Genomic DNA, 14,712 nt, shown 5'->3' on the forward strand with positions numbered 1-14,712 from the left:
ATGGGGAGCCCCATATGACCCACTGCGAAGGCCATATCATAGGAAATATTCATCCGATTCTTGAACGGGATACCTTAAACGATTTGTGGATCGATTCTCCATAAATCTGCATCCAAATCTGGGAACAAAATATTTTTAAGATTTTTTGTCAAATTTTCTGGGCTGTCCCCTTCAAAATGTGCAAAATGCATGGAAGCCCCATATGACCCACTGCGAAGGCCATATCTTAGGAAATATTCATCCGATTCTTGAACGGGATACCTTAAACGATTTGTGGATCGATTCTCCATAAATCTGCATCCAAATCTGGGAACAAAATATTTTTAAGATTTTTTGTCAAATTTTCTGGGCTGTCCCCTTCAAAATGTGCAAAATGCATGGAAGCCCCATATGACCCACTGCGAAGGCCATATCATAGGAAATATTCATCCGATTCTCGAACGGAATACCTTAAACGATTTGTGGATCGATTCTCCATAAATCTGCATCAAAATCTGGGAACAAAATATTTTTAAGATTTTTTGTCAAATTTTCTGGGCTGTCAAAATGTGCAAAATGCATGGGGAGCCCCATATGACCCATTGCGAAGGCCATACCTCAGGAAATATTCATCCGATTCTTGAGCGGAATACCTTAAACGATTTGTGGATCGATTCTCCATAAATCTGCATCAAAATCTGGGAACAAAATATTTTTAAGATTTTTTGTCAAATTTTCTGGGCTGTCCCCTTCAAAATGTGCAAAATGCATGGGGAGCCCCATATGACCCACTGCGAAGGCCATATCTTTGGAAATATTCATCCGATTCTTAAACGGAATACTTTAAACGATTTGTGGATCGATTCTCCATAAATCTGCATCAAAATCAGGGAACAAAATATTTTTAAGATTTTTTGTCAAATTTTCTGGGCTGTCCCCTTCAAAGTGTGCAGAATGCATGGGGGGTTCCTTTTGCCCCACTGCGTAGGCCATATCTTAGGAAATATTCATCCGATTCTTGAACGGAATACCTTAAACGATTTGTGGATCGATTCTCCATAAATCTGCATCAAAATCTGGGAACAAAATATTTTTAAGATTTCTTGTCAAATTTTCTGGGCTGTCCCCTTCAAAATGTGCAGAATGCATGGGGGGTTCCTTTTGCCCCACTGCGCAGGCCATATCTTAGGAAATATTCATCCGATTCTTGAACGGAATACCTTAAACGATTTGTGGATCGATTCTCCATAAATCTGCATCAAAATCTGAGAATAAATTATTTTTAAGATTTTTTGTCAAATTTTCTGGGCTGTCCCCTTCAAAATGTGCAGAATGCATGGGGAGCCCCGTATGACCCACTGCGAAGGCCATATCTTAGGAAATATTCATCCGATTCTTGAACGGAATACCTTAAACGATTTTTGGATCGATTCTCCATAAATCTGCATCAAAATCTGAGAATAAATTATTTTAAAGATTTTTTGTCAAATTTTCTGGGCTGTCCCCTTCAAAATGTGCAGAATGCATGGGGAGCCCCGTATGACCCACTGCGAAGGCCATATCTTAGGAAATATTCATCCGATTCTTAAACGGAATACCTTAAACGATTTGTGGATCGATTCTCCACAAATCTGCATCAAAATCTGAGAATAAATTATTTTAAAGATTTTTTGTCAAATTTTCTGGGCTGTCCCCTTCAAAATGTGCAGAATGCATCGGGGAGCCCCGTATGACCCACTGCGAAGGCCATATCTTAGGAAATATTCATCCGATTCTTAAACGGAATACCTTAAACGATTTGTGGATCGATTTTTCATAAATCTGCATCAAAATCTGGGAACAAAATATTTTTAAGATTTTTTGTCAAATTTTCTGGGCTGTACCCTTCAAAATGTGCAGAATGCATGGGGAGCCCCATATGACCCACTGCGAAGGCCATATCTTAGGAAATATTCATCCGATTCTTGAGCGGAATACTTTAAACGATTTGTGGATCGATTCTCCATAAATCTGCATCCAAATCTGGGAACAAAATATTTTTAAGATTTTTTGTCAAACTTTCTGGGCTGTCCCCTTCAAAATGTGCAAAATGCATGGGGAGCCCCATATGACCCACTGCGAAGGCCATATCTTAGGAAATATTCATCCGATTCTTGAGCGGAATACTTTAAACGATTTGTGGATCGATTCTCCATAAATCTGCATCCAAATCTGGGAACAAAATATTTTTAAGATTTTTTGTCAAATTTTCTGGGCTGTACCCTTCAAAATGTGCAGAATGTATGGGGAGCCCCATATGACCCACTGCGAAGGCCATATCTTAGGAAATATTCATCCGATTCTTGAGCGGAATACTTTAAACGATTTGTGGATCGATTCTCCATAAATCTGCATCAAAATCTGAAAACAAAATATTTTTAAGATTTTTTGTCAAATTTTCTGGGCTGTCCCCTTCAAAATGTGCAAAATGCATGGAAGCCCCATATGACCCACTGCGAAGGCCATATCTTAGGAAATATTCATCCGATTCTTGAACGGAATACCTTAAACGATTTGTGGATCGATTTCTTCATAAATCTGCATCAAAATCTGGGAACAAAATATTTTAAAGATTTTTTGTCAAATTTTCTGGGCTGTCCCCTTCAAAATGTGCAAAATGCATGGGGAGCCCCGTATGACCCACTGCGTAGGCCATATCTTAGGAAATATTCATCCGATTCTTGAACGGAATACTTTAAACGATTTGTGGATCGATTCTCCATAAATCTGCATCAAAATCTGAGAATAAATTATTTTAAAGATTTAAAATAAATTTTCTGGGCTGTCCCCTTCAAAATGTGCAAAATGCATGGGGAGCCCCATATGACCCACTGCGTAGGCCATATCTTAGGAAATATTCATCCGATTCTTGAGCGGAATACTTTAAACGATTTGTGGATCGATTCTCCATAAATCTGCATCAAAATCTGAAAACAAAATATTTTTAAGATTTTTTGTCAAATTTTCTGGGCTGTCCCCTTCAAAATGTGCAAAATGCATGGGGAGCCCCGTATGACCCACTGCGTAGGCCATATCTTAGGAAATATTCATCCGATTCTTGAACGGAATACCTTAAACGATTTGTGGATCGATTTCTTCATAAATCTGCATCCAAATCTGGGAACAAAATATTTTAAAGATTTTTTGTCAAATTTTCTGGGCTGTCCCCTTCAAAATGTGCAAAATGCATGGAAGCCCCATATGACCCACTGCGTAGGCCATATCTTAGGAAATATTCATCCGATTCTTGAGTGGAATACTTTAAACGATTTGTGGATCGATTCTTCATAAATCTGCATCAAAATCTGGAAACAAAATATTTTTAAGATTTTTTGTCAAATTTTCTGGGCTGTCCCCTTCAAAATGTGCAAAATGCATGGAAGCCCCATATGACCCACTGCGTAGGCCATATCTTAGAAAATATTCATCCGATTCTTGAGCGGAATACTTTAAACGATTTGTGGATCGATTCTCCATAAATCTGCATAAAAATCTGGGAACAAAATATTTTAAAGATTTAAAATAAATTTTCTGGGCTGTCCCCTTCAAAATGTGCAAAATGCATGGGGAGCCCCATATGACCCACTGCGTAGGCCATATCTTAGGAAATATTCATCCGATTCTTGAGTGGAAAACTTTAAACGATTTGTGGATCGATTCTCCATAAATCTGCATCAAAATCTGGAAACAAAATATTTTTAAGATTTTTTGTCAAATTTTCTGGGTCGTCCCCTTCAAAATGTGCAAAATGCATGGAAGCCCCATATGACCCACTGCGTAGGCCATATCTTAGGAAATATTCATCCGATTCTTGAGCGGAATACTTTAAACGATTTGTCGATCGATTCTCCATAAATCTGCATCAAAATCTGGGAACAAAATATTTTTAAGATTTTTTATTACGGAGTCAATTAAAGCGAACATTAAAAGCTAAAAGTGTCTTTATAGAAAAAATAGGTCAAGGTATTTAAATTTATAATTTTAAACGTTTTTCTATATTTATAAATGTTTCTGTTGTTTTGTCCAATGTGTTGCAAATGTTTTGTAGGTTTTTCTAACAAAAGTACATGCGTTCCGGTAAGGTTTTCTTTTAAGTGCCTCCAAGTGCCTTGTAATGTTTTTTTGTTTTATGTTTTTTTTTTTAAATTACCATAAAATTAATTTCTAAAAAGGGGTTTTGTCCGTTTTTTCCTCTTTTCGAAAAAAATTCATGTTGCAGGTATTTGTGAGTTCTCTCATGCAGCGCTCCTCGAACTTTGGAAGAAGTTTGGGTTTACATTAAATTGAATGACTAATGGAACCGTATTTAGTACAATTTTTTATTTTTTTAAAAACTTAAGTTTGTGTAAAATGTAACTAAACATGGAAATATGACCCACTCTTGATTTATTTCATAATTTCATAAGGAATGGAAAACGATAAATGGCAATTGGAGTAAGCCTGACTCTGCCAAAGTTCGATTTTCTTTTTTTTATATATTTGAGGAACTGGAAGGAGATGAAATAATAATCTAAAATCTATTAAAAAAATGGTAAAACAGGTAGAAATTTTCTGAGGAACCTATCAGGACTTATATACAAACCAAATCTTCGAAACTGTAACATTTATGTATTCATAATAATATATTTTGATCATTTATTTAATGTTATTAAACACCAAATATTTACAAATTTGTTAATTACTATTTTTAATAAAACCATTTATACAGCATGGTTAAATTTAGGCACAAAAACTACTTACACTTTTACTACACCTGAAATATTGGAATCTATCTGCTCGAATTGGACACAATCAAGTGGTCTTATAGCGGTTAAAGGTACAGTTTATTCAAATTAGTCCAAATAAAATGCAGTTTTTGAACAAACTCTGTTTTTTCATTAAGAAACAACATTTTTATATTGCAGCCATCTCCAAATTTGCATTAGTTAAAAAGACTGGAAATGGTATTAAACTTAATTTATGGTATTATTTAATTAATTAAACGGTCATTAAACGGTAAATTAAACGGTTAATTTACGGTCATTTATCAACAATGTCCTCAAAAGTAAATAGTTAATGAACAAGTTATAATATATTATATACCATGATTTAATAAAAAATTGTGATTTAACCTTTAATTTATAACTTTAGGTCATAAAGCGAATATCCTTCAAAACAAAACTTAAAATGTTTTTAAACATTTTCCATTTGTATTTGAATTTGTAAAGTTAAAAATTGGGTAATAAAAAAGTTCCCCTAATATGCAAAAATTACTTCATACCTCGCACAAAAAGAAAAAAAAAATTGTGGTATGATATTTTTAATAAATATTTTTAAATATCATATAAACACTTTTATGAACATATCGATAACTTTCATAAAATTCAAGTGACAATCGATAGTTGGCAACACTGATTGTATTGTAAAAAAGCCGTATATATAGCCGGTTTTTCATTCGTCTTGCAACCCTGACTGCCAAACTGCGAAAATTTCGGGAAACATTTTCAGACTCGAAGAAAATTTGTGTTGAAAACTAGAGAAATCTATAATAGTTCGGGGCATTTTTCAATCGGCGCAGCTAGGGTAAACTCAGGCTAAGCAGCAGATACCTGAGATCCCAAACGCAATGGACTTTCGTCAAATGAGTAGAGACGCTTACGGAGTCGGCCAGCGGCGTGGAATGGGAACTTCCTCTGGCGGTGGCGGCTTGGGCCTTCAGTCTAGTTCGTTTGGAAGTTCTTCTGGATTCGGTAATTATGGAGGAGGCGGCGGTGGTGGATACGGAAACAACCGTAACCAGAGTCCGGACGGCGGAAACTTCAACCGCGGCGGCTTTAATAACCAAGGCAGTGGCAACAACCGCGATTTTAATGGGCCGCCTGCCTCCAACAACAATTGGCGCTCTTTTGATGACCGCGGTGGTTTTAATTCGAATAACCAACGCTTCGAGAACTCGAACAATGCCGATATGCGCCGCGGAGACTTCGAGGACAACTACCGTCCGCAGGGACGACCAATGGACCAGGACCAGCCGCAACGCAACTCCGGTAATTTTAATCAGGATAATTTTAATCGCGGCAACCAGCAGTCGCAGTCAAGATTTTTTGATGATGAGTTCAGGAATCGGGGTTCTTTTGGACAAAACGATGGTCCCTCCTTTGGAGGAGGCAATTCTCGTTCCTTTGGCGGAAACGGTAATTTAAACGACAATCTGCGCGAGCAGTCATCGCCCAACTACGGGGCTCAGCGTCCTGGTTTTAATGACAATTTTGGACGCAACGAAGGTGGCGGTAATTTCGCCCAGAACTTTGGGTCCTCTCGATCCAACATGCAGGACGACAATCGCGATTTTGACAACTTTAACAACCGTGGATCGGGGGGATTCAATAATAACTCTGGGGTATCTGGAGGCTACAACAACTCTGGAGGATCTGGAGGCTTCAATAATTCAAGTGGTTCCGGAGGCTTCAATAATTCTGGAGCATCAGGAGGTTACAACAATTCTGGAGGATCGGGAGGAGGTTACAACAATGCTGGAAGGTCTGGAGGTTACAACAATTCCGGAGGACCAGGAGGCTTCAACAACTCAGCCGGCTTTAACAACACAGGAGGATCAGGCTTTAGCAACAACATTAGCCGCAGCTTCCAGGAAGCCAACTCTCGCAACTGGAACAACTCACAGTCCAGCTCATTCCAGAGTTCCGGGTATCAATCCGGCAGCGGAGGTGGTGGAGGTGGCGCTCTCTCTGGATGGGAAGCCAGCCAGCGTGCTTTTAACTCGAAGCGCAACCAGCTTCAAAAGGTTAACCTTAACAACGGAGGAGCTGTTCGCAAGCCAGTACAACAGCCAGTTGCGAAGGTCGTGCAGAATATTCGTAACAATCCGAAGACTGCAGCCGTAGTCCGCAACAGCATTTCCAACAATGGAAACAAACCATTGGCGAAGCCTGTGGGCGTTCAGAACAAGGCTCCGATCGGGCCACCAAACAAGTTGAAGCCGACCAAGGCGGTTCCCAATGCCAGCAGCGCCAGTACCGTAGCAAAGAAAATACCCGTTTCTGGACAGCAAACTGGAAAACCCGGACCCGCAGGAAAAGTTGAAAATAGCGCTTCTAAGACCGGACCAGTCGCAGGTAGAGCTGGAAACGTTGCTAGAACTGGAAACGCTGGAAAGAGTGGACCTCAGGTCGTTAGAGGTAGCCAAGGACCGGCAAGGACTGCAGCTGCAGCTCAAGGTGCAAAATCTGGCCAGATTTCGAAAAATATTCCATATACTAATATTCTAGATCCGGAAATCGGTAAGAATTATTACCATTATTCGGTAGCCTTATTTAATTGTATTGTTCTTGCAGGACAAAAGCGCGTAGCTCCACCACCACCACAGTCAAACGAGCCTGTATCTAAGGCCGAGAAGAAGTGGCGTCGTGTGGCCCGTAAGCGCGGCTTCCTCATGGGCGGCTTTAAGATTGCCTATCTGAACGATCAGCCGAGGAAGATACCCCAGCCGGAGGCCGACTCATACGCAGTGGCCTTCTTTGAGCAGCAATTCAATTACAGTACAAACCAGGACGCCGATGACGAGGACTATTCGTCGGCTGCCGTTGTGCTGAACGAGGATTCGGATGATGAAGGCGCGGACGATGGAAAATCATCCCGTAAGGTCAGCAAGCGTACCCGGAAACGTATACGAAGCGAGTGGGAACCGCTATACGAGTCGAAGAAGTACAACGATTGGGCCAACTGGTGGAAGGACTACAAGAACGTCGGCAATGAGATTAACAAGCAGCTCAAGGACTGCGGTGACCTCAACTTGGAGCACTGCTTCCTACCCAATTTACCAAAGCTCACCACCGAGCAGGTCGTATTCGCTATTATCAAGTCGGCCCACTACGGACTGGGCAAGAACGCCGATGTGCCGTTCGACACTATGAAAACTATCTTCACCCTGATGAATCGGACTTTCTTGGAGAATCTCACCGAGGTGAACATGCAGGAAATCCAGGATATTATTCGCGGAATACCGAACGAGCTCTGGGTATACAAGATGAAGAGTATGGTCTACTTGTGGCTGAAGTATAAGGAAATCGCCAACTCCACTTCCAAGACCGAAGACGCCGTCCGCGATCAGCAGGCTACGGCTCGAGAGTGGAAGAGCCCATGCTTCCACTGGCTGGCCAAGCAGGCCTTTGATGAACTATTTGTGAGTTTGATCCGCGAGTATCACGTGGTTACGAGTTGACCCCTAATGTATAAATTATATTTCTAGGCAATTAGCGCTACCGAGTGGGAGAAACACGCCGAAATATTTCCGGCTGCAGACGAGGAGTAACTGATATTTGGAAACGAACATGCATCTCCATTTACTCAAAGTTCGACCGTATTGCAGAACACACATCCGATGCATTGTAGATCGTCTTCAGGATTATTATATGGAACATAATGTTACGCAACTAGATTAAAGACCTTTATATCCATTAACTGAAAAAATACAGATGTCTACAACAAGTAGTATATTTAAATAAAGACGCGCGAAGAATACAGATCAGCAGAAAAATAATTATGCTCCAATAATACGAATAGTGTTTTAAAATTTACGAAACAAAAAGATCAATTTTTGGATGATTGTAAGACCTTAGATGAATCCTACTTATAATTAGTTTTGTAATTGGAATAATCGAAAATAAATAGCCTGCCAGCAAACATTTACATGTTCTGATCTCGAAGCCTACGATCCATTTAATGGTAAGGCAGTTCCCCGAAGGAGTTGGTTCATTGGTGTTAATGATAAAATCAGACAGTTTATCCCAAATCCTTAACAATTTTATTGCCCGTTTCATCAAGGGTTACAAAGTCTTTTATAGCATATTCTTTAATAATACATTTGCAGTTTTTGAATCCAATTCGTGGTGCAATTATATAATTATGCTGCTCAGGGTATCACTCAAGGTTTGACCATTAAGCTCCCAACTGCTTATAGAGAATGGGTACATAGTCGTCGTACTCTGCCTGATACAGATTGCCGGCAATGGGATTGCCGAGGTCGTACTTCTTGGCGAAGTTTGCAATCTTGAAGCCTCCACGTCCATCGCCGCTGTTGTTCGGCAGACGCTTCTCATCGAAGGTGAGCTTGCATTTCTGCTCATAAATGAGAAAGACGTATCGGTGAAGACCAGTGTCCGGCGGAGGACCTGAACCCACGTAGGCAGAAAGCACCTCCCCTTTGGAGACATCGCAGCCGGGAATGTTGCCAACCAGCCAGTGGTGCCACTCGCGGAACTTGGGATCCTTGCGACTGGGGGCATCCGGATCGGTCATGCAGAGGGTGTAAAGCTTCGAGCTATCCGCCTCCCATTTAACGCAGGGTTCATCCTTCACCTGGGTGGGGGTCAGCACCTGGCCCGGCTTTACGCTGATATCGCATGGATAATCCACAGTGGCAGTGGCCTTCGGAGCCTTTTCAATAACGTCGGGTACTACGCAGTGTTCCTCCATTTTCTTAGCAACAGATTTGCTCGCGTAATGGCGTTTTGGTTCAGTAAAAACGAATTTCTTGGTTAGAATGGGATATGTACTGCCTCCAGCAAGAGTGTTCAGCGGTCTAATGGCGGCCGGGTTACTGAGGTGGTTGCTGTTTTTGCCGGCAGTCACAGCGGTGCTGCGAAGAGTGATATTATTCCAGACGCAGCCAAAAGTGCTACATTCCAGATTACGCAACGACCGCAGACGCACCAGACTCATATTTATGGATATAACTACCAGAAATGTTATGAAAATTTCGGTTTATTGTCAATTTAATTTTTTTTTCGCTTCGTTGGCAACCCTGCCATTCACAGAGAAATACCGATACTTTCCAGGTGGATTGTTATCAGAAAGAAGCGTTAATTTTGAATTTCGATTTGTTAAATTTTTCTTAAAGTTAAATAAAAGAGTACTTGATGGTTGAATATTACTTTGAAAAAGGTTTATTTTATTTACCAAGGACCGTCAGTAATTATATATATTATTATATAAAATACTGCTCCTGAGACAAAAACTTAAAAAAAGAGCCCTAACAAAAAAATTCGATCTGAATTAATGTAAATACAAATTTTATATTTTTTTTTTTATTTTGTTCTTTACAATCTTAGATATATTTTCATAGATTTTAGATAATAAGTTAATATTTTAATATTTTTAGTTAATATTTTAGTAATAAGAGGAAACTTAAAATTCACAATTTGTTCCTTTCGTTTTTCATTTTCATACGTAACCACATATATTTTAGATACATACGACTACAGTTTGCAAAAATTATTCGAAAAAGTAATTGTCTATTTGGGGTAACCAAGCCGAAAACCTTTCGTTGAGGCCTGGCCAAATTAGTGATAAAGGTATGATTCCACCAATCTCTTTCGGAAAAGAAATACTTCCGTCGAGCCCCAATCGTTATTTTCTCTAGAGAAAAAATAAAATCTTTTAGGCCGTAGAGGCCAAGAATATTTATCAACTTGAAATCTAGATCTTGAAAGTGGAGTGTTGGAAGAAAACATAGATTACAGAATGCTAGAAGAACTATCTGGGGCCCTAGGCAGTCAAAGATCTGTCCCGTAATCCTTTTACACATTTGATGAAGATTCAGCAGTGATGTAATTTTTCGTATCAATCTTTTAACGTCTCGCATCTTATTTTGCTGGATAGCTTGGGGTATCTTCTCTTCGATAGAAGAAATTTTATTAGTAACCCACTCGGTATATCCGACAAGAAGGGAAATAGCTATGCTAGTGAGGTGGCAAATTACGAAAATTACCCAAAACATTACCATTCTTGGCAGGACGAACAAAAGTTCTACAACGCTGGCCTCGGAATAGAACTCGACCATCATACCTACATATATTATTTTTAAAATGAGTGCAATTAGAATAGACCAGTCCCACAAAATTTTAACTTTACAATGCTGATTAAGTTTTGATGAAATCCTTAAAAAATTGTTGATTAGCCGGACTTGTTTTTCAATAGCAGTACGCGGAGTAATAAATGAAACGAGCATGTATCCTAGTATTCCGATATCGTCCTGCAAGCCTAAGCCATCGAAAACGACGTTTGTTTGATAAAAAATTAAGAACACTAAAATTATTCTTGATGTCTTGATACTATTGCTTGTCAATTGAACCTCATTGCGAGGCTTGCTGTATTGGAGACGCATCCATCCGAGGTGATATAAATTCGCCATGTAAAAGCGTAGCAACAGGACCTGACCACCGCTTAAAATTTTCCGGAGCTTAAAACTACTAAGAGCCATTGATGCCTTGAATCTTCCAACTTATTGTTGTTTAAGCTCCGTTGTTTGGACCTCAATGGACCTTAAAAAGTATTAATGTACACTTGGAATGGTAATTTGCCATAATGTACTGCAGTTTACCAATAATGCCTAGCACTTAAGTTTCCTCTTAACGTCAATTACAAATAATATGTAGGATTATGGTTTATGAGGTGGTTTCTGAAAACTACTCAATAATAAAGAACGCAAGAAACGATAGCTAATTTTGGACGGATACAATATTTATATAAAATAAAAAAAACCTTATTTTGGTGACAAGTCATAAAACAAGTATTATTCTAACTCCTACCACTATCTATGTACCAATATTCTTAAAGATTATTGTCTTTTACGAACTGTGTCATTTTTCGCTAGTTTTAAAAACAGTCTTAAGTTTCCTATTATTACTTCCTATATGACTTAGAGTTTTCACAAATTGTTCTGATAAGATTTGGAAGTATTAGAAAATTGTTATTGAGATAAGAACTTTGTTGAAAATCAGGTGTTTAGTTGATGCAGGTCATCCATTACAGGCAGTTTATTCCCATGTGGTTATCACTATAAATAAGGTTCCACTTGCCAGTTAGAGGCAGTCACAGTTTATAAAGTGATTATTAAAGACGTCGTCGATCGGCTGAAAAAATGGAGGCATTTCCCACGACCTACGATGTCCGGGACAGGATATGGAGCGGATCAAAACGCTCCTCAGTCTATAAAGAGGAAACTTCCTTGGGAAAGATTATCTGCAACACGATGAGAACATTTCCAAAAAATGTGTTCCAGGTGAGTCACTATTTAAAGTGAAGAGTCAGCGGTTTTTTTTAATCAGGAACTTCTTTTAGATCAACGATATTGATGGCGTGTCAGTGAACTTTGAGCAAGGTATTTTGTGGGCCATTCGGATGGCGCAGTTTTTTAAGAAACGAGGGCTCAAGCACTCAGATGTCATAGGCATTGCTGCCAGGAACTCCACTTACGTAATGCCCTTAGGAGTCGCTTGTCTTCTAAATGCAACACCCTTTCACGCAGTAAATCCGACTATCGATGAGGGTTTGTATTTACTTTCCTTTAACGATTATTTTCCGAATAACCAACGGATATTGTTTACAGCTACTACCAACCATATATTCTCCATAACCAGACCAGGCCTGATATTCTGCGATGGCCAAGACTATCAAAAGGTCCAGGCAGCAACCATTGCGTGGAAACCGGAGATCTACACAATCACCGAACCCGTTCAAGGAGTACCGCACATTGAGAGCTTGCTGGATCCCACTCCAACCGAGATCTTTTATCAGTGAGTTGGTATATGAAAGCGCTGTTGGACGAGGGATTAACATGATTTCTTTAAGGCCGGAACCCCTAAAGGAAGGTGGCGACCAAACGGTGGCTATTCTGTGCTCTTCGGGGACCACTGGCTTACCCAAAGCTGTTTGTATTTCTAATCGGACCTTACTGCAAGACCCCTTGTAAGTCTTAAAGGTAAAAAAATTCTCCAAAGATTCTCTTAACTTTAATATATTTATTTAGTATGATGAATAACGAAATGGTCACATACTCCGCCAGTGGTTTGGATTGGTACAGTGGCCTGACCTCCTTCATCATGTCTACCACAATCGGCTGTAGCCGTGTCATTACCAACAGACCCTTTTCTGCCGAATATTTTGTCCAACTGGTGGAGAAGTACAAGATCAGCAATGCCATCTTTCCGCCAAGACATTTATCCGCTTTGGTGAACTGCCCGGCGGCCACTAAGGAATCTTTGGCCTCTTTAAAAAGTATATTTTACGGCGGAGGCATCACATCCATTGAAACCCTGAATCGTCTCCAGGAACTCGTACCTAATTGTGTCCTGACATCCGGATATGGATTTACTGAAGCCGGTGGCGTAACCGCCGTCATGGGATTGAAAAGCGGGAACTCGGCGGGCAAACCTTTACCTGGAGTACAAATTCGAATCGTAGATGACGACGGAAAGTTCTTGACCTACAATGAAGTGGGTGAGATCTACGTGAAAACTGGCCTACCCTGGAATGGATACTATGGCAATCCTTTCGAGTCACGACGCATGCAGGACTTTGATGGATGGTACCACACCGGCGATCTGGGCTACTTCAACGAACAGAATCTACTGTTCATTGTGGACCGCAAAAAAGAGATCCTCAAGTTCCAGGGAAATCACTACTGGCCATCCGAAATTGAGGCTACCATATCGGAGCTGCCTCAGGTCCAGGAGGTAAGCGTGGTGGGCATTTACGACGAAAAGAATGGAGACTCCGCTGGTGCCTTAGTGGTTAAGAAGAAGGATGCCTCCATCACAGAGCAAGAAATCATCGATCATGTGGCCAAGCGACTGCCTGCCGTGTATAAACACCTTCATGCCGGAGTTGAGTTTACGGAGCATCTTCCGGCAAATCCAAATGGAAAGACAGTCAAGCGGGCGGCACGCGAAGAGTTTCTGGCTAAAAAGTCTGCTGCAGCTTAAACACGAAACACGAGAGAGAACATTGGGGTCTCAGCCAAAATATTTTTCTTTAACAACATTTTAATTTTGAATACGCGTTGATTGAAACCTCAATCCACTCGTTCCTATTACAGCCACCTTTGCTTGAACAACACAGTTTGACACGCTGCGCTCAACATCCTCGATAGTATAGTGGTTAGTATCCCCGCCTGTCACGCGGGAGACCGGGGTTCAATTCCCCGTCGGGGAGATGTTTAATTTTTTTACTTTTTAATTATTATTTTTTAATTTTTTTCTTAAATTTTAATATTTTTGTTTTAATCAATATTGTTAAAATTAATAACAAATCCGAAAGAAAATATAGCGAGCCCTATTTGCAAAAGTATGTATTTCATATGTACATATGTATATGTGTATTTATTGATGAGCCTTTTGTGTGAAAATAACGTAAGCGCCAAATAGCAAATTTTACAGGAGTGTTTTTTTGCGTTTTTTTAAAACCAATAAAATATTTGTACATTTTTAAAATATTAATGAATAAAACAAAAAAAAAAATTCATACGAAATCTCCCCGACGGGGAATTGAACCCCGGTCTCCCGCGTGACAGGCGGGGATACTAACCACTATACTATCGAGGACGTTGAACTAAGGTGGCCAAATTAAAGTTTTGTTACTATTACTACTAGTTTCAATTCTAAGAATGACATTGACCAGTAAAAAATTTAATCCAACTATTTTAGGGTCTTGCCATTATATTCAATTTAAAAAAAAACGTGTACTGATAAAATAATAGTAAAAAATCGGACATTCCTTTGGTAGATGGTCAAAATCAAGAGCAGTTGGATTTTTTCATGTCTTAAAGTCAAAAGGAATGGTTTTTTTTTGTTAAAATAATAAAAATAAATGGATAAAAGATAGATAAAATAGAAAACATTTTTTTTTATAAAATAAACT

General features: G+C 39.6%; 3 protein-coding genes and 2 non-coding genes across 5 annotated transcripts; 3 read left to right on the plus strand and 2 right to left on the minus strand.

Moving 5' to 3' along the window:
* The first annotated feature begins 5,437 nt into the window (after positions 1-5,437).
* Positions 5,438-8,697, plus strand: LOC108133423 (protein qua-1). The gene is made up of 3 exons (XM_017253348.3): positions 5,438-7,295; positions 7,350-8,197; positions 8,264-8,697. Exons 1-3 carry the CDS (start codon positions 5,624-5,626, stop codon positions 8,324-8,326), a joined length of 2,583 nt encoding a protein of 860 aa, XP_017108837.3. The 5' UTR covers positions 5,438-5,623; the 3' UTR covers positions 8,327-8,697.
* A 107-nt stretch (positions 8,698-8,804) lies between these two features.
* LOC108133424 (protein D3) lies at positions 8,805-9,857 on the minus strand. The gene has a single exon (XM_017253349.3). The coding sequence runs from the start codon at positions 9,733-9,735 to the stop codon at positions 8,953-8,955; it is 783 nt and encodes a 260-aa protein (XP_017108838.2). The 5' UTR covers positions 9,736-9,857; the 3' UTR covers positions 8,805-8,952.
* Positions 9,858-11,807: 1,950 nt separating this feature from the next.
* Positions 11,808-13,900, plus strand: LOC108133313 (luciferin 4-monooxygenase-like). The gene is made up of 5 exons (XM_017253170.3): positions 11,808-12,076; positions 12,136-12,343; positions 12,404-12,590; positions 12,646-12,762; positions 12,824-13,900. Exons 1-5 carry the CDS (start codon positions 11,936-11,938, stop codon positions 13,776-13,778), a joined length of 1,608 nt encoding a protein of 535 aa, XP_017108659.2. The 5' UTR covers positions 11,808-11,935; the 3' UTR covers positions 13,779-13,900.
* Positions 13,901-13,935: 35 nt separating this feature from the next.
* TRNAD-GUC (transfer RNA aspartic acid (anticodon GUC)) lies at positions 13,936-14,007 on the plus strand. The gene has a single exon. It is a non-coding gene; the product is annotated as a tRNA-Asp (tRNA).
* A 317-nt stretch (positions 14,008-14,324) lies between these two features.
* Positions 14,325-14,396, minus strand: TRNAD-GUC (transfer RNA aspartic acid (anticodon GUC)). Its single transcript has one exon. It is a non-coding gene; the product is annotated as a tRNA-Asp (tRNA).
* Between the last annotated feature and the right edge of the window lie 316 nt (positions 14,397-14,712).

Source organism: Drosophila bipectinata, chromosome 2L, assembly GCF_030179905.1.
Source record: "Drosophila bipectinata strain 14024-0381.07 chromosome 2L, DbipHiC1v2, whole genome shotgun sequence".
NCBI lineage: Eukaryota > Metazoa > Arthropoda > Insecta > Diptera > Drosophilidae > Drosophila > Drosophila bipectinata.